The 17980-nt window shown below is 47.3% G+C and overlaps 1 protein-coding gene across 1 annotated transcript in view; it reads left to right on the top strand.

Annotated features, from left to right (window-relative positions):
- The first annotated feature begins 8489 nt into the window (after positions 1-8489).
- The window catches only part of LOC115650594 (NACHT, LRR and PYD domains-containing protein 3-like), a 103458-nt gene continuing 93967 nt past the window's right edge, over positions 8490-17980 (top strand). Inside the window, exons 1-3 of the mRNA XM_030560781.1 lie at positions 8490-8566; positions 13848-13981; positions 14567-14889. Of these exons, the coding sequence (XP_030416641.1) occupies positions 14589-14889 (301 nt within the window). The 5' untranslated portion in view covers positions 8490-8566; positions 13848-13981; positions 14567-14588. The remainder of the gene's footprint in view (positions 8567-13847; positions 13982-14566; positions 14890-17980) is intronic.

A 17980-nucleotide genomic window follows, 5' to 3' on the forward strand; every position in this document is an offset into this window, starting at 1 on the left:
CTATCGCTCCTTTCCCTGTTCCTATTCCTGCCCCCCAGCCCTGCCTCTATTTATGATCCCTGCCCTGCCCCTGAAGTCAACCCCGTCCCTATCCCCTCCACCTCCCATGATACTATTGCTACCCCTGGGGTGTCTCCTTCCCTTTCCCAGAGGATGACCCCCAGTGAGCAGCTTTTGTGTTTCCCTGTCCTGACCCACTAGGGGCTGCTATCTTCTGTCCCCTGCCACCCACTGAACGGGGGATCAAAGCGGGCCACGTGGCGCTGGCCCATCGGGCACCATGTCAGGGGTCTGCTTCCTGCCTGCCTGCCTCGGTGGGCCATGAGGTTTTGACAGGGACCCCACCGGGGGAAACCATAGATCAGTGATTCCCCCCATATGCTGAGAGAGGAGCTGCAGAAGTTTCTCGAGGACGTCCATAGCTCCTTCAACAAGGTACAGCTGGTACTCCAGCGATGGGGGAATTTTCATCAGATCCTCCTGGCTGCCAGGGCCCCCCATGGGGGAGGGTAGAAGGATTGGGAAGCAGACCGCTGCAGTCTACCAGCGGGTCTGTGGCTTATATGACTCCTTGCTCACTTATGGGGTAGGTAACGGTTTGCTGCGTGGCCCAGTGGGGGTCCCCTGCTGGTGAGGATCCCCCCCAGCCCTCCTCATGGCCCTTGTCATCTTTGCTACATTGAACACCCATGGCTGTAGGTTGAGTCTCTGCAGGTGCCAAGTGCTCTCCTTCCTTCGGGAGGGGGGCTACTCTGTGATTTCCTGCAGGAAACCCATATGGGTCCAGCTGCCAAAGCTAGCTGGCGGCTGGAGTAGGGAGACAGGGTCTATTTTAGCCACTTCACAGTTCATATGGCCGAAGTGATGACCCTGTTCTCTCCTGACCTACAGCCCGAGGTGCTGGGGGTTGTCGAGGCTGTGCCGGGTTGTCTGCTTCAGGTCCGCATGGAGGGGCTTGTGGTCAATTTCATCAACGTTTATGCCCTGACATTGGGCCTGGAGCGGTTGCATTTCTATCAGCAGGCATCTTCCTTCCTCAGCTCCTTAGATCCTTCCGAGTGCCTGGACCTGGGTGGGGAGTTTAACACCAGCCTCGAGGAGCGGGATCGCTTGGGGACCAAGCAGTGCCCGGCCGCCATGGATGTCCTCTGGGAGATCATCGAACATCACTCTCTGGTGGATGTCTGGCACAACCACTGCCCAGATGATGTTCTGACGTTCACCTTTGTCCGGGTGGAGGCCCATTGGTTGTGTCACTCTCAGTAGGACCACATCTACTTGTCACGTTTCCACCTTTCACAGGGCCCCTCCTCCAGCATTTGGCCAGCCTCATTTTCAGATCACCATCTTGCCACCGTGACGGCCTCTCTCTGAGCGGAGAGGCTGGGGCCGGCCTATTGGCACTTCAATAACAGTTTGTTGGAGGATCTGGGCTTTGTGGCATCCTTCCGGGAGTTTTGGCTGGCCTGGCGAGGGCAGAGGTGCACCTTTCCCTAGGTGCGGTGGTGGTGGGACTTGGGGAAGGTGCACGCCCTGCTCTTCTGCCATGACTACACCTGGGACACCAGCCTATGGAGGGATGCAGCGATAGAGCAGTTGGAACGGGAGGTCTTAGAGCTGGAGAGGTGTCTGGCTCCCAGCCCTGAGGATCCATCCCTCCGCGGAGTGTGCTGGGAGAAGCGGGAGGAGCTCCAGGCCCTCAAGGACCATTGGGCCTGGGGTGCCTTTGTTCGATCCCACATCTGCCTCCTTCATGAGATGTATTACGGCTCCCGCTTCTTCTACGCTCTGGAGAAAAAGAGGGAGGCCAAGAAGCACATCACCTGCCTCCTGGCAGAGGACGGCTTCCCCGGTGGAGATGTGCAGCAGGGCCAAGGCCTTCTACGTGAGCCTTTTCTCCCTGGATCCAACTGATCCTAACACTTGCAGAGTGCTCTGGGACGGACTCCTGATGGTCATTGTGGGAGATTGTGACAGGCTAGAGCTGCTTTCACTCTGGCTGAGTTCTCGGAAGCCCTCTGCTGTATGCCCACCAACAAATCTCCAGACGTGGACAGGCTGACCGTGGAGTTCTACTGTGTGTTCTGGGACGTCCTCGGCCCAGACCTAGTCACCATCTGGGATGAATCCTTGCAGAGCAGGGTCCTCCCTCTTTCATGCAGATGAGCCATGCTTGCCTTATTGCCGAAGAAGGGGGACCTCCATGGCTTACGGAATTGGCCTCCCATCTCACTCCTTAGTATGGACTACAAAGTCACAATGAAGGCCATCTCCCTGCGGCTAGAGTCCATGGTCCACCGAGACCAGACCTACACTGTTCCAGACTGCACCATCTTTGATAATCTCTATCTGGTCCGGGACCTCTTGGAGCTTAGGTGTAGGGATGGTCTGTCGTTCGTCCTCCTGTCCATGGATCAGGAGAAGGCGTTCGACAGGGTGGACCATGGGTACCTCCTGAGACTCTGTGAGCATTTGGCTTCAGATCCCAGTTTGTGGGTTTTCTGCAGGTGCTGTACACTTCTGAAGTGTCTGGTCAGGCTCAACTGGACCCTGACCGAGCCGGTCAGATTTAGGCAAGGAGTACAGCAGGGATGTCCCCTCTCGGGCCAGCTGTACACTCTGGTGATCGAGCCCTTCCTCTGTCTCCTTCGCTGGAGGCTGATGGGATTGGTGCTCCAAGAGCTGATGCTGCAGCTGGTCTTGTTAGTGTACACCGATGATGTGCTCCTCATGGTCCAGGACCTGGGTGACTTGGCGTAGATTGAGGCTTGCCAGGCCATTTACTTGGCAGCCTCCTCTGCCCGGGTCAACTGGTTCAAGAGCTCTGGCCTGATGGTCAGGGATGAGTGGCAGGTGAGCTTCCTCCCACCCATGCTTCAGGCCATCTGGTGGAGAGAGGGTCTGCTGCGCTATTTCGGCATTTACATTTCTGCCACACATCCATCTCCGCTGGAGAACTGGCACAGTTTAGAGGGCAGGGTGATGGAGTGCTCCGGAAATGGACAGGACTACTCCGGTTCCTTTCCCTCTGAGGGAGGATACTGGTGATCAGTCTATTAGTTCTGTCTATGTTCTGGTACTAGCTCAACACCCTGGTTCTGACCCCGGGCTTCCTGGACAACCTCCAGTTGGTGATTCTGAAGTTCTTTTGGCCAAGAGTGCATTGGGTCTCTGCAGGGGTCCTCCACCTGCCCCTGGAGGGGGGAGGGCAGGGACTGAAGTTCTTACACACTCAGGTCCATGTCTTCCGCCTCCAGGCCCTGCAGAGGCTCCTGTATGATGCAGATAGTCTGGCATGGAGAGTACTGGAGCAAGCCTTTCTGCGCCTCTTCCTAGGGCTCCGATACAACCGGCAGCTCCTTTATCTCCATCCAAAAGGTCTTCCACAAGACCTCTCCGGGCTGCTGGTCTTCTACCAGGACCTCCTCCGGACCTGGAAATTGCTCTCAGCAATGAGGTCCATGGCAGCCACTGAGGGGGCAGATCTCCTAGCAGAGCCCCTGCTATGCAACCCTCAGCTTCGTGTGCAGGTGGTGGAGTCCCTCGTGATGCGCCAGACGTTGGTCCTGGCAGAAGTCACCGGAGTCGGAGATGTCTTGACTATGACCTGGGAGGCTGGCTGGATCCCCAGGCCTCGAACTCCCCAGTGTGTACTTCAGGAGGTGATAGGCACTTTACTGCTCACTGCTCGGGCCTACCTCAACTGGGTCCTGCGTGAGGGCACGACCCGCCCACCCTCCACCCCGGGCCCTTCAGACCTTTTTGTCTTGCTCCAGCCCTGTGGACCCAGCTATGCCCCCAGCCCCTTCACCGTGAGCCAGCTGCATGACTTTCAGCAAGTTCGTTTCTGGACCGCACAAAGGAAACATCTATACACGCTTATGCTGCACACCCTTCACTTCCTCACCCTTGTGTCCCACCCCAACACAAAGTGCCACCTCTAGAGAGAGAGGAGCCCTGGTGAGCCAGCCTATACTCTGCTCTGGTCCTGAGACCCGCCGGTGATATCAGTTGGTGGCTCCTTCACGGGGCTGTGAACATGTGCATGTACTTGACATGGTTTACCCCTGTCCCGGACACCTGCCCCTTCTGCAGCGTAAGGGAGACCCTGGCGCACACGTATCTGGAATGTGCCAGGTTGCAACCCCTATTCCAGCTGCTCTTGGATATATTATTACGTTTTTGGTTGCACTTTTCCTCTCACCTGTTCATATATGCGCTCCCCATCTGTGGCCCCACAATGTCACGGGACCTCCTTGTCAACCTTCTTCTAGCCTTGGCCAAAATGGCCATCTACAAAACTAGGGAGAGGAGGTTGGCTGACAGGATTTCCTACAACTGTGGGGCCTATTTCCGCTCCTTTGTCCATTCACACATCCGGGCAGAGTCCCTCTGGGTGGCTTCTGTGAGCTCCCTTGATGCCTTCGAGGAGCAGTGGGCACTGTCTGGGGCTCTCTGCTCAGTGTACCCATCAGGTTCCCTTCATTTAGCCCTGTGTTTCTGTTCTTTCATTAGTTGTCCCCCACAATTATTTGGTATCACAGACCTGCAGATCCTCCTCTTAGGCTGGGGGGAGGTCCTTTAGCAGTAGGCAGGCAAAGCCCGCCCACTTCCTGGATATGAACAGGATCACTCTCCTGTAGCCATCCGGCCTGATGCCATCATAGTCCATAAAAATATTTAAGAATGTCCCTTCCAATGTCCATGGAGGGGCAGAACCAATGGCCTATTGAAAAATGGGGGTGATCAAGGGTGATGTATATAGGGCATGGGGTATTTTGCTGGGAATGTACACAATACTAGGGGACACAATTACTCCAGCACATGACCAAGTTACACATATCCATACGCTGCCATTGGAACTATGGTGCACGAATGCATCAGTGGAACTCATTGCTGTAAATAATCAAACTGGCACATATTACCTAATTCCATACCAAGTAGTCAAGCTGACTTAAACAGTGCCCCATTTCTCTGTGAATATCCAGTGGACTCATAATATGGACAAAAACACATGAACACTGTAGGGACAGCTCGCTGCAACTGCCAACAACGGGAAACACTTAAAGTAAATTCTCCAGAATGGCATTAAAAAGATCTTAACTTTGTCTAAGGAGGAGAAGCAGTGTTTTTGGTGGTGGCCTGGATGTTGGACTATATTACAATGGTCAGGGCTCTCCATGTTACTGATAATTGTTATGGCTGTTGGCCTATTATTGAATATACTAATCCTGCAATGTACACTGCGGCAGTTAAAGGGGACACATACTCACAAAGCACAACCACTAATGGTAACATATAAATAATATACCAAGTCCTCCACTGAAGTGTAACAGATAACATGGACCCAACCTTTTTGGGCCCATCACTGTGGGAAGTCTGACACACAAACTGGAATATACATGCAGTATGGGCATACGAAGGAAGGTGCAGGACACTATATTGCACCGGGGGCAGTGGGGCAAATGGAGCACTGACCCATTCCATCTTGATCCATGGCCCTATCAGGAAATGTGCCACCATATGTCCCATGCTTCTCCCAGGATACATGGGCCAGTGGAACATAGAAGAAAAACAAAAGGAGGTGGAATGTTGGTAGCCTATTTGTTAGCTTGAGAGAGAATTTGGGTTTTGACCTTTTGATACTCTTATATCTTATACTAATATGTGCCAACAAAGACACTGTATATTACATCTGCCCACAAGCAGATGGGGTGAAAAGTGATAAGAGATGGAGTAAAAAGTGCTACAGGGTATGGTGGAGTTTAAAAGATGAGCATACACTGGAAGGCTGCCTGGTTTTTCTCTCAAGCCAAAGTCAAGCAACCAGTTAGGAGGGGCAAGGGAGAATGGGGGGCAGGCATAAGAAACACTAAAAGCCAAAGAAAAGCCTGGCTTTGGCCAGAACATGACCTCACTCCTTACCCCTCCCATGGAATGCAGAAGAGGTGGGATGAAGACCCCAGATTCACAAGCCTCCAAAAGGGAACATGACCATAAGTTGTAAGAGGTGGAATTAGGAGCGTGTACTTCAGGTATATTTGGGCCTGCTAAGAAAGTGGAGGTGAGAATGGGGAACGGGGACACAGGCTCTGAGCTGGGGAATGGAGACATGAGTAAAGTCTCTGTGGCATCAGAGCTGGGAACAGAACACTGGGAAACTGACTGCTGACATGTAGAGCTATTGCTTGCTAAGGAACTAACCCCAGTAAACATTGTGTTGCCTGCACTTTGGACTTCTGGTCTTCTGCTTTCACTTTTAAAAATAAGACCAATGAGAACAGAAGGTTGTGTGGACACAGGGGGTGGTATGTAGATGTTTGCAAGCCCACCAGTTATTCTGGACAGCAACGTCAATGCATTAGCTCAAATTTAAGAGTGTTTTTTCCTCCACAGGGGACAGGGCTAGTTCTAACAGTGACTGCTTTTGAAGAGACAGGAAACGTAGGGGCCACATGCAAAAGTTAAACTATGCTGTGATCATAGCAGATTGCAGGGAACCGGTGTCCTCTATTTCTGGATGGAAAAAAATCTCAAATTCTGCCTAAATAAGATCTCACCGGTGCCTCAAGGTGAGTCCACAGTGCATGATATTTGTATTGAGCTAAGATCATATTACAATCAGTCGAGTTTTACAGAGAAAGCCAGAATCTTCACTGCAGATAGACAAAGGAATATATGGGTGTAGCAAGCTCTCTGCTCCCTCCTGAAATGGATGGTGTATGTTTGCAGCTTTATATAGTTGTATAGTTTGTTTATATATGTGTGTTAAAGTCAGCAGGGAGAATAACATATTCCATTTGCTCTGCTTCCAAAATGTCTTGAAAGATCTCTGGAGCTGTGTTAGAAGAAGAAAGTAACTGAGGTGCAGCAGCCAGGGTAGGAGCTGTAATGGTATGAAGCTCAAAATGTTCTTCTCTGCTTCCCCAAGTGAAGGGACGACTGAACCAGCCATTCAAACCCTAGGTGTGAAGAAGGGAGGAGCGCCTGCATATTCCATCTTCCTCTTCCTTCCCTCCACTGAGCTGGAGTGGGAACAGTCATGAGTGATGAGAGAAATAGTCCATCTCCGTGATATTCACCAAATTTACCAGGCTGCCTGTAATGCCTCCCTTTTGGAGGAATGTTTTCAGGGACTGGGGACAACAATGGAATGTACATATACATTTTGCCTTACTGAGGCCTCCAGGATTGGCTCCCTAGTTAGTTCTTTTAGCTTTGTGTTTTGCAAATGAAGTAATTTATGTTTAGAGTGGCCTGATTTGCAAAATTATCTCTTCAGCTTTCTCTTCGCACATGTGATAGAACTGTCGGTTCCACATTCCACTGTGTTAAACATTGTGCATCTGAGAATTGGTAGAGTTTGTAAACTGGCCCCTATAATGCTTACAATATGGCCACTGTAATCTCACAAAATAAACCTTGTCAGATTTTGCTTCAGTCTAGTGAAGGGAAAAAAGCAAAAATATTTCCTACAATTTAAGCTTCCTCATCAAGAAATGTTACCTAAAGGAAAAGTAGAATATGTCTATTTTATTTTTCCTAGAAGCAGAAAATTCTGAAAGCTCCCTCAGAAGGTCTTTCCTTGATTTTCTTCACTAGTGCAGCAGGCACAATATCAAATGAACGTCTTGAATATCAAATTATTTTACTCTTAAACAGAAAGAGTTGATTAACTCACAAACTGACCTGTGCTAGGGTGGCAGAGTGTCCAACTGATCTCTATATAAAGGATGCGGAAATATTAGCAGTAAGTGAAAGAGCTGGGAGGGGAACTCATGGATTTTGGTTTTGCAGTTCAGTGTACTGTCCATGAGGCTACAGATCAAAGATTTCTCATTTTGCTTCCTAAACCTGTGAGAAAACTGCAGCTTTTCACAACATCACAATATGGACTAAAGCTGAGGCCAAAATCACACCATTCACAATACATTAATGAGTTTGCAACTCTAGTTGTTTTCTCCCTTCCAGCCTTTCCTGTAAAGTGCTAGTTTTTCATTCTGAAAGAGGCCATGGTGGGGAGATGGTTCCTGTTTTTCTTACCACTTCCCCAGCAAAAGTCTTCCCTGTGACGCCCCTGACAAACGGCTTCCCAAGTTTTCACTTAAAAACCCCCTCAAAAAACAATGAGAATAGAAGGCTGTGTGTGTGCCAGGGATCGTGCCTGGCTACCTGCAGGCCCACCCCTTTAGCAGTGGGCGGGCTTTGCCCGCCCACTTCCCAGACACCCAATAGATACCTGCAGGCCCACCCCTTTAGCAGTGGGCGGGCTTTGCCCGCCCACTTCCCAGACACCCAATAGATACCTGCAGGCCCACCAGTTATTATGGACACCTGCTGTCACTACATAATTAACCTTGGCTTCAATTTAAGAATGTTTTTCCCCATCTGGGAAAAGGGCAGGGCTAACACTGCTTTTGAAGAGACAGGAAATGCAGGGGCCATATGCAAAAGTGAAACTATGCTCTGATCACAGCAGATTGCAGAGAATAGCTGTCCTCCATTTCTGAATGGAAAAAGAAATACCTGAAACTCAGTCTAAACAAGCTCTTTCCAGTGCCTCATGGTGAGTTCACAATACATGATATTTTTAGTGAGCTAAGATCATATTACAGGTAATCGAATTATATGGAGAAAGCCAGAATCTTCAGTGCAGATAGACAAAGGAATATATGGGTGTAGCAAGCTCTCTGCTCCCTCCCGGAAACAGAGGGCGTATGTTTGCAGGTTCATATATTTGTATAGTTTGTTTATATATTTGTATTAAAGCCAGAAGGGAGAATAATGGATTCCATTTGCTCTAGTTCCAAAATGTCTTGAAAGAGCTCAGTGGTTTGAGCATTGGCCTCCTGAACCCAGGGTTGTGAGTTCAATCCTTAAGGGGAGGACTACTTAGGGATCTGGGGCAAAAATCAGTACTTGGTTCTGCTAGTGAAAGCAGGGGGCTGAACTTGATGATTTTCAAGGTCCCTTCCAGTTCTAGGAGATTGGTATATCTCCTATGATGATTTCTGGAGCTGTGTTAGAAGAAGTAAAAGAACATAACTGCAGTGGGGGTAGGAGCTGTAATGGTGTGAAATGTTCTTCTCTGCTTCCCCAAGTGAAGGGATGACTGAATCAGATGCCCCAGCCCTGGACTGCAAATCTGTGTGTGGTTTGGTTTTCTCACCACTTTTCATAACTGTTACTGCCCCTATTGTACCATTTCCTTCTTTCTCATTTTGATCCTGGCTTCTTTGTACTGGTGGTTCAGATGCGGGTTGGTTTGTAGCTCTGTGCAGAATTCTATTTAAGGACAAATATGTCTATGCTGGCTCTGCCTGGTCTGGGCAGTGTTATTGTTGTGAGGTCTCAGCCCCTGTATGGCTGGATGTTCCCAGGGCCGTGTATCCAGTGGGAGATTATGACTCGGGGGAAGCATGATGTAAAACAACTCTGTGGGTGCAGGGGGGAGCCAGGAAAAGCCAGAAAACCAGCAAGGGAGGCTGGTTTGGCCCTGTGTGATGTTATCTGATTAAAATATCACCCTGTAGATCATTGTTGCTACCACTGTTACATAATCACCACAAATCTTATATAATGTGTGTCAGGTAAGGTGTCATTGGAAAGGTTATGATTTGCTGAATGTGATTATGCTATTTATATGCATGTATCATGTTTGTATCTGAAGTTATGAGTATTGGCTCTATACCTGTATTTCTTATAAGTTAACTCTGTCAAGGCATAGTTCTCATTTTAAGAGCTCATTCAGTTCCTTCCAAAAGCATCAGCAATAAAACAGCTATATCCCTGCATTTTGTTCAAGGCTATAGAAATAGGCCTCAGGGTACTCCGCATGTGGTCAACATTTCTCTTAAGCCCGATGTTGGGAACTTTGGCTGTGACAGTGCCATCTATTTTGTCACGATTTTGTTCACAATCTGTCGTTAGCTTAGGCCAGTTCTTGATAGAGTGCTCAAAACAGTCCACTACTGAGTCCAAACACACGTCTTGTGGGAGAGTTAGCTTGGTTACTCCCACTTTTTTCAGAGCAGCTGCTGCAAATTTACAGAAGTATTTTGTAATTTCAACAACATTAGCCTTTATTTCTGGAACACTGAAGTGTTTGCTAGGAGGTGCATCAAATGAGCACTGCAACCGTATGTTATTGGCTTGGGACTTTCTAAATTTTATAGGTCTATTCTAACCTAATGGGATACCCCACTTATCATTTACATATCCTCCTAACAAGTCTTTAAAGTTTGGCCATGTGTCATGTCAGTGAATTAGTTAACTCTTTCTGGCCCTGCGTCACCTTTCAATGAGATATTATATTATTCTCATATAACATCACACCATGGTTTGATCAGCTAATGTGCTTTAAAATGCTAAATAATTTGGAAATTCAGGCCCCAGTTAACCCAAGTTGAGCTCTCCAAATGAGTGGATGCTTTTGAAAATTTCAGCCTTAATCTCCATGCCTCAGTTTCTCCGCTGTAAAGTGGGGGTAACAATAACCCCATACAGAGATGTTGTGAAGATAAATCCATCTGTGGTTGTTAATTGCTCAGTAAGGTGACAGCACCCTAGAAAGGCCCTTGGAGAAATTAATAATTCTGTGTTCAGTGCAGAGGTTGCCTGTTGTATGTGGAACAACACCTGGGGCCACACATTGAATCAGGAGGGTGAAAAGAAATGTTGACTCACTGTCCTTTCAGTGAATGAGGTGGGGTCCTGTGGCAAAATGGTTTGTGACGAAAGACTGTATCATACTGCAGACACACAAGGGGGCAAACTCAGCCTTTTGACTGCATGACTTTGTAACATAACTATTTTAACGTAGGGTTTATTTGTTTGATGTATGGCAGTGTACTCCTAATTATCTGAATAGCATGGGAGACACAGAGATTATTTGGAATTATCAGGAATTCAGATAACTGAGAGGCCAGGGCGTGGCCCCACTTGCTCACTCCCGGGACAGCAGGACTGCAGAGGGCTCCTTGTGCTGTTACAGGCCTAGTGACATCTGATGCCTGCAGGCACAAGGTGCAGGGAAGGCTGCAGTCCTGGCAGGGCAGAGAAGAGTCCTGGCCGGTGTTCTCTGCTTTGCATCTCTAGGATCACAGCCTCCCTTCTTCTCCTTGCACCTGGAGGGATCAGGTGTCAATGATCCTGTGGCAGCGCAGGGAGCTCCCTGCAGCTTTGCTGTCATGGTCCTCCTCACTCATGACAATGGGTCTGCAGAGGGCTCCCTGCAGTGCCATGGAGCTGGTGACACCCACTCCCCTGCAGGCAGAAGGTCTCTGCACTATTACCTGAACCTCTGAGATACATCCCCTCTGCAGCATGTATCTCAGGCTGGGGACAAGGAAGAAATTTGGATAGTTCTGTGGTTCAGATGACAGGATTTTGGATAAATGGGAGTATATGGTACATGTATAAGAGCCGTTCCTGAAGGAGGTGTCCTGGGGAGTCTGTCTGGGCTGGAGTTGTGAGTACAGGCTAACGGATACAATAGGAGACCAAGCAGAGTGAGGACCCATCGCATCCACCTCACCATATTCACAGGGGCGACTCTAGGTATTTTGCCACCCCAAGCACGGCAGGCAGGCTGCCTTTGGTGGCGTGCCTGCTGAGGGTCCGCTGGTCCTGTGGCTTCGGAGGACCTCCGGGAGGTCTGCCAAAGCCGCGGGACCAGTGGACCCTCCGCAGGCACACCTGCGGGAGGTCTGCCGAAGCTGCGGGATCAGCGGACTCTGTGCAGGCAAGCTGCCGAAGGCAACCTGCCTGCCGCCCTCATGGCACCGGTGGAGCGCCCCCCACGGCTTGCCGCCCCAAGCACGCGCTTGGCGTGCTGGGCCATGGAGCCGCCCTTGCATATTCAACAGATGAGGTCTCTGCAACAGTGATTATACTAGTCACTCTGCCCAGAGTTTTTATACAAAGAAATCCAGGCCTCCTCTGAAGCCCCTCATGTGGGAAGCTACGTACAGTCGACCTCCTGGCGTTCTTCCCAGCCCCTCCATCTCTTTCCTTGGACAGATCCTTAGCTGGTATAAATAAGGATGGTTCCAGTGATGTCAGCAGAGCTGCATTGACTTACCCTAGGGGAGGATCAAGCCCCAGCTCTCAACCAGGCAGAAACCCCCCCATTCTGGGACCCTTCCTAAGTGGAGCGGGACCTATGGATTCATTGTCAGCATTCGTTTCATTGCTCTGCTGAAATGAATGGTGAATGTCCTGTTTCCGCTTCTCAGTAGGGACAGGAGTTTCTGGGGACTGCAAACGAAAACAACAAATGTGATAAATTCTTATTGTAACAGAAACCAAAATGAGAACACAAAGCCCCAAATGGTGCAGGGTGTCAAGAAAGGAGTCAGCTCTGGGGGCTTTGCACCCAAAGAGGAGCAAATCTTTCAGGGAATAAAGGAGTTTACCCTGGAAAGACAATGGCAGTAAAGTATTTCACAGGGGTGTATCAGCAATGCCTCCTCTCCCCCTCCATTTGTCAAGCAACAACTCCTGCATAATTGTAAACGTGACTTATAAAGCTGTTTCATGCTCTTTTTTTAAGCTCATGAAATTCCTGGACCATGAAGGTCCACTTCTGCTCAATTTATTTTTGTTAAAAACCCTGTTTTCATGATTTGTAATTTAAAATAATGATTCTGCTCCCCACCCGCTACTGATATCACTAATACTTGCATATCTAGCAGATGCAGAGAATGTTCCCCATTCTCTATCGCACTCTGTACTTTATACGTTGTTTGTTTGTCTTGGTTAAAGCTTCTCCACTACTTTGAATCTGTGTATTTTATTTTCTTCCAATACAGGGTGTGTGGGAGGGGAAAAGAGATGAAAACATCTATGGAGTTTGTGATGTCACTAGTCGCAGAAAACACTTGTGCAAACTGCTGAGGCCAAAGGGTGCGTCCAAAAGGCAAGCTTCTAGGAGGAATAAAAAACAGACAAAGATTTGTGTGTGTGTGTCACGGTCATAAACAGATAGTTAAGGATTAATGCCTCTTTTACCTGTAAAGGGTTAAGAAGTTCACCTAGCCTCACTGACCCCTGACCAGAGGAACCAATGAGGGGACAAGATGTTTCAAAAGGAAGAAGAGACATTTCTTTTGTTTAGAGTCAGTTTCAGTTTTGACCAGAGTGGGAAAGCTCCAGAAATCAGCCTCTTATCAAGTAGTGAGTATTAGTGAAGGGAATAAATAGGTTTATGTTTATTTGCTTTGTAACTTGTCTTGGGCATTAAGGAATAATCAAATTGGGTAATTTTTGTGCAACTAAGTTTTTGCCCAGGGGAACATCTCCTGTGTTTTGAATCTGTTGTCTATGAGATCAGCTTGTATGCTATCTCCCAGAGTGTTTTATTTTACCTTTCTTTTCTTTAATTAAAAGCTTTTTTTTTAACCTGATTGATTTTTCCTTGTTTTTAGATCCAAGGGGATTGGATCTGGACTCACCAGGGATTGGTGGAGGAAAGGGGGGTGGGGGAAACGAGTAATTCTTCCTTGTTTTAAGATTCAAGGGGTTTGGATTGGTGTTCACCAGTGAATAGGTGGGAGGAGTCTCTCAAGGCTACTCGGAGAGGGAAAGGTTTTTGGGAGGAAGACAGAGTTTCCCAAATGACTCAAACTATTTGGGTGGTGGCAGATCTAAGCTGGTAATTCAGTTTAGGGGTTCACATGCAGGTCCCCACATCTGTTCTCTAAAGTCCAGAGTGGGTGAAACCTATGACAGTCACACATGCAATTAGTACTAGTAAGTCTGAAAAAAATATGAGGGCTGCTATAGAAACTGAGAGAGCTCTGAAGATCATCATTAACTGGAGACGTGTTACTTTTCCTTTACTGCAGAAATAAACTCAGCAAAACATTTCCTGGTCCTCTTTCTACACACTCTACTCATCTGTGTTTGAGCATTGAGAAGACTGAGAGAACAAATCAAATGAGGGTTACCAGCTGTTGTTTCCAATAGCGCCTGGCTAATGGTAAATACATCATTCTCTGGGGATAAGCTACTTCTAATCTGAACATGTTACAGTTTATACATTCAGGTTGTGGGACCTGCCAGAATGGGCCCTAATCAGTATATCAGAAGTTACCATTGCTATCCTTCACCTTGCTGCTCTGATATCCAAAACCCTCTTGAGAACATACGAAGGTAACAGTGAGTCTCAGTACACAAGTCCTCATACTCCAGGACTGTGATGTACAGTTTCCAGACTGCATTGGGTTGTTTTCTGAAATATTTTAAATTAGGGGGATCCCATCTCTGTGTTCTGAAAGCCATATCAATGATAAATATTATTATAGCATCTTTCATCCTAGATCCTCAACAGCCTTTGCATACATTAACTAATCTGCACAACTCCCCTGGGAGCTAGAGCTGTATGATTATCCTCACTTTACAAAGGGAGAAATTGAGGCACGGAGAGAGATGAAGTTCAGTGAGTCCTGTGTGAGGCAAAGCACTGAAGAGTAGCAAGCCCCAATATTGAGCTGCTTTTTTTTACATGGGAAATATTGTGATTATTCCATATTAATTATTAACAGAAATTTACTTGGTATTTTAGTTTTATTTCCTGATACCTACGGATGGGAAACCGAAGCAGCAGAAATCTCACTGCTCATATGAGAAGTGATCTGCTCATACGAACCCTCGACAACCTTTCTCAGGAAGAGTTCAAAAGATTTAAAGACAAACTATCACACTCTGACTTTGAGGGGAAAGGTAACATCCCTCAAGGTCGGCTGGAGAATGCCGACAGAATAGACACAAAGAACCTCCTGATCCAATTCTATGGTGAAATTGATGCGGTAGAAGTAACCACAGATGTTTTCACTCAGATCAACCTCAGAGACGCTGCTGCTAAACTCAGAGAAGAGAGAGAGAAAGGTAAGAAACTAAGGGCTGGTCCACACTACGGGGGGGAAATTGATCTTAGATACGCAACTTCAGCTACGTGAATAATGTAGCTGAAGTCAAATATCTAAGATCGGATTACTCACCCGTCCACACTGTGCGGGATCGATGTTCGCGGCTCTCCCTGTTGATTCTGGAACTCCGTTGGGGTTGATGGAGTTCCGGAATCGATATAAGCGCGCTCGGGGATCGATATATCGCGTCCAGATTAGACGTGATATATCGATCCCCGAGCAATCGATTTTAACCCGCCGATACGGCGGGTAGTCTGGACGTAGCCTAAGTTATTGTAAAACCTGGGAGTCTGCCCCCAGGCAGGAGCAAAAGGAGAAAAAGGCTGATGGCAGAAATGACAAGTTCTAAATCCCAGCAGGAAGCCAGGGGGATGCAGAGCAGAGATGCCAAGAGTGGACCAGATTCTCTGACCTGCTCCAATCCCTTTTCACCATTCAGCAGACACGAGCGGAGCAGAGTCAGCCTGTAACTCACCATCTGAAGATATCCTCAGTGTAGGGGAGTCCCCTGTGGTTGCAGAGCCAACATAGCAGTGCAGAATGTCATGGACAGAGAATGGTGGGGAGGAGAAGTAACTGGAGTTCATGCCCAGCCACAGCACCATTCTTTGGGGACATGCCTAGACTGTGCTAGGGCTAGGATGCAGAATCAAGGATCTGTAACTAGAAGCTGATCACAGCAGAGAGGCTGGCTCTGTATGTTTCCCCAAACAGCTGACTGGCCCCATGAGTCCTTTCTGGTGTTCCAGGCAGGAACTTTATCTCCAAGGCTGTTTTTAATTAAAGAAACAAATTCAGTGCAATACAAACTGCCAACACTTTTTTGTCTCTATTTTTGAGATGGAAGGAGAGGTTATTTTATTCTCCTGAGTTAAGTAGCCAGCAATCCTGGAGAACTGCAGTTCCTAAGGCCGCGGACTCCATCCAGAAATAGTAGGATTGTATTAGCCATACAACATTCCAGGATAATGTGGTGTTAGGAACACAATAATGGGCCTGATTCTAAACTGCTTTATATTTTGTATCGTCATTAATCTCTGTGTAAAATGAGCACTCGGTGGATGTCCAATGCTATGTTCAGTACAAGCTGAGTGGAGAGTTCTGATATTGTAGCTTTTTGCAGCCCCTTTTGCACTCACTGGGCTCAATCCTCAGCTGTGTGAGAGCAGCACCAGGTGCAGCTGATGGAAGAAAGGCGAAGGTGGTTTAACAATAGCCCATTCTGGCAGCGGAACCATAAGGATCCATTCAGGCAGCTGGCAAGGCACACACTCTTTCCACAGACATGCCCCCAACACAGCTCCTACGCTGATCTCCACAAGGTGCAGTGGGTACTGCTGGTTACATAGGCCTTCCCTGTCCCTCTCCCCAAGGATTGCCCCATACAGTGGAAATCCCCAGGAGGCTGCTTACAATGGCTGTATGACCCTCCTGCATCATCAAAGAGGCACAAATGGGCCATATCAAGGCTGATGATGTGTTGCAATTTTCACAGGTGCAAATGGCTACCCAAGGTGCAGGGCAGTGGAGAATCAGACTCCCTGTTTTCAGTTCTATAAAAATATTATTTGGGGATTAAATTCCTCATGCTGTGTGACAGCCCAAAAGTAAGTTTTGGGAAGTATCATAATACATTCATCTACTTGAGCTGCTTACCTGGGGGAGTGGAGGAGAGAAGGGGCGAAATATCCGTTTAAAAAAATTCTGTCCTGCTTTATTATATATAAAGAAGACATGAGCGTTTAAAGTATCTTTTTGTTCAACTCAAGCTTCTGATATATGGTTGTGAGAAAAGATATCTTCAAAATATTAATGCTCTGGATGACAGGATGGGATGCACCCTCAGCAAGTTCGCAGATGACACTAAGCTGAGAGAAGAGGTAGATACACTGGAGGGTAGAGATAGGGTCTGGAGTGACCTAGATAAATTGGAGGATTGGGCCAAAAGAAATCTCATGACGTTCAAGAAAGACAAGTGCAGAGTCCTGCATTTAGGACAGAAGAATCCCATGTACTGCTACAGGCTTGGGACCAACCGGCTAAGCAGCAGTTCTTCAGAAAAAGACCTTGGGATTACAGTGGAGGAGAAGTTGGATAGATTATTCCTTCACTCTCACACTTCCCTGGTCCTTTTCGCATGAACAGAGAGCAACAATACCTGAAGTCCAAAGGTGCAAACAGTTTGATGTTTATTGGGGTGAATTTTCAGCAAGCTTAAATCCAAGTTCCTTTTTCCTTATTTTCAAATCCTAATTTACTTCCTGTTTGCCCCTAATTTATATAGTAATATTCTTAGCTATACCTTAACTAATCATTCTACTAAAATTTACCTAACCAATCCCTAACATATTGTAACATGATTAGCTAACCAATTATATCCCACCACCTAAATTAGTTTACACCCAGCAAAATTAATTATACAACAGACAGAAACAATTACAGAACCAGACAGAGACCATGCAAATAAACATACAAAACAATACAGAAGTGAGGATTTCACAACTACATTTATAAAGACATAAGGATTTTATAACTACATCTATATAGACATAAGGGCTTTCCAGCTGTGTCTATTGATAAGTGAGTTCTTACCATGCAGAAAACTATCAAACTAAATTTCCTTTTACATGTTCTGGGCTCTTCCCTTTCTCTGGAGGTGCTAGATCGGATCACCTTCCTAACAGCCCCAGATTGCCTTATTTCAATATGACTAAACAGGGCCTCAGACTGTCACAGTGAGAGAAGGCCGTTACACAGATAGACAATGATTTTAATTCTTTCTTTTATACCTCTATAACTAGCCAAGTGATAAGAATAAACCTAAATTCTTAAAGTATAGGCCTTCGCAGACAGGCCTGAATATCTATATCCTAACACTCCACCCCTTTTTTTTCTTACAACTGCTTAATGTGATGACAGTTCAATTTACCCCATTTGCCCCCTCCACCTATTTCCTAGTGGCTCCCAATGTGCTCCCCCTACCCTCATTACACCCATAGGGTTCAAGGGGACCACCTTATTTGCATTTCCTTCCTATGGTATTATAGTAA

This window comes from Gopherus evgoodei, chromosome 4, assembly GCF_007399415.2.
Source record: "Gopherus evgoodei ecotype Sinaloan lineage chromosome 4, rGopEvg1_v1.p, whole genome shotgun sequence".
Taxonomy (NCBI): domain Eukaryota; kingdom Metazoa; phylum Chordata; order Testudines; family Testudinidae; genus Gopherus; species Gopherus evgoodei.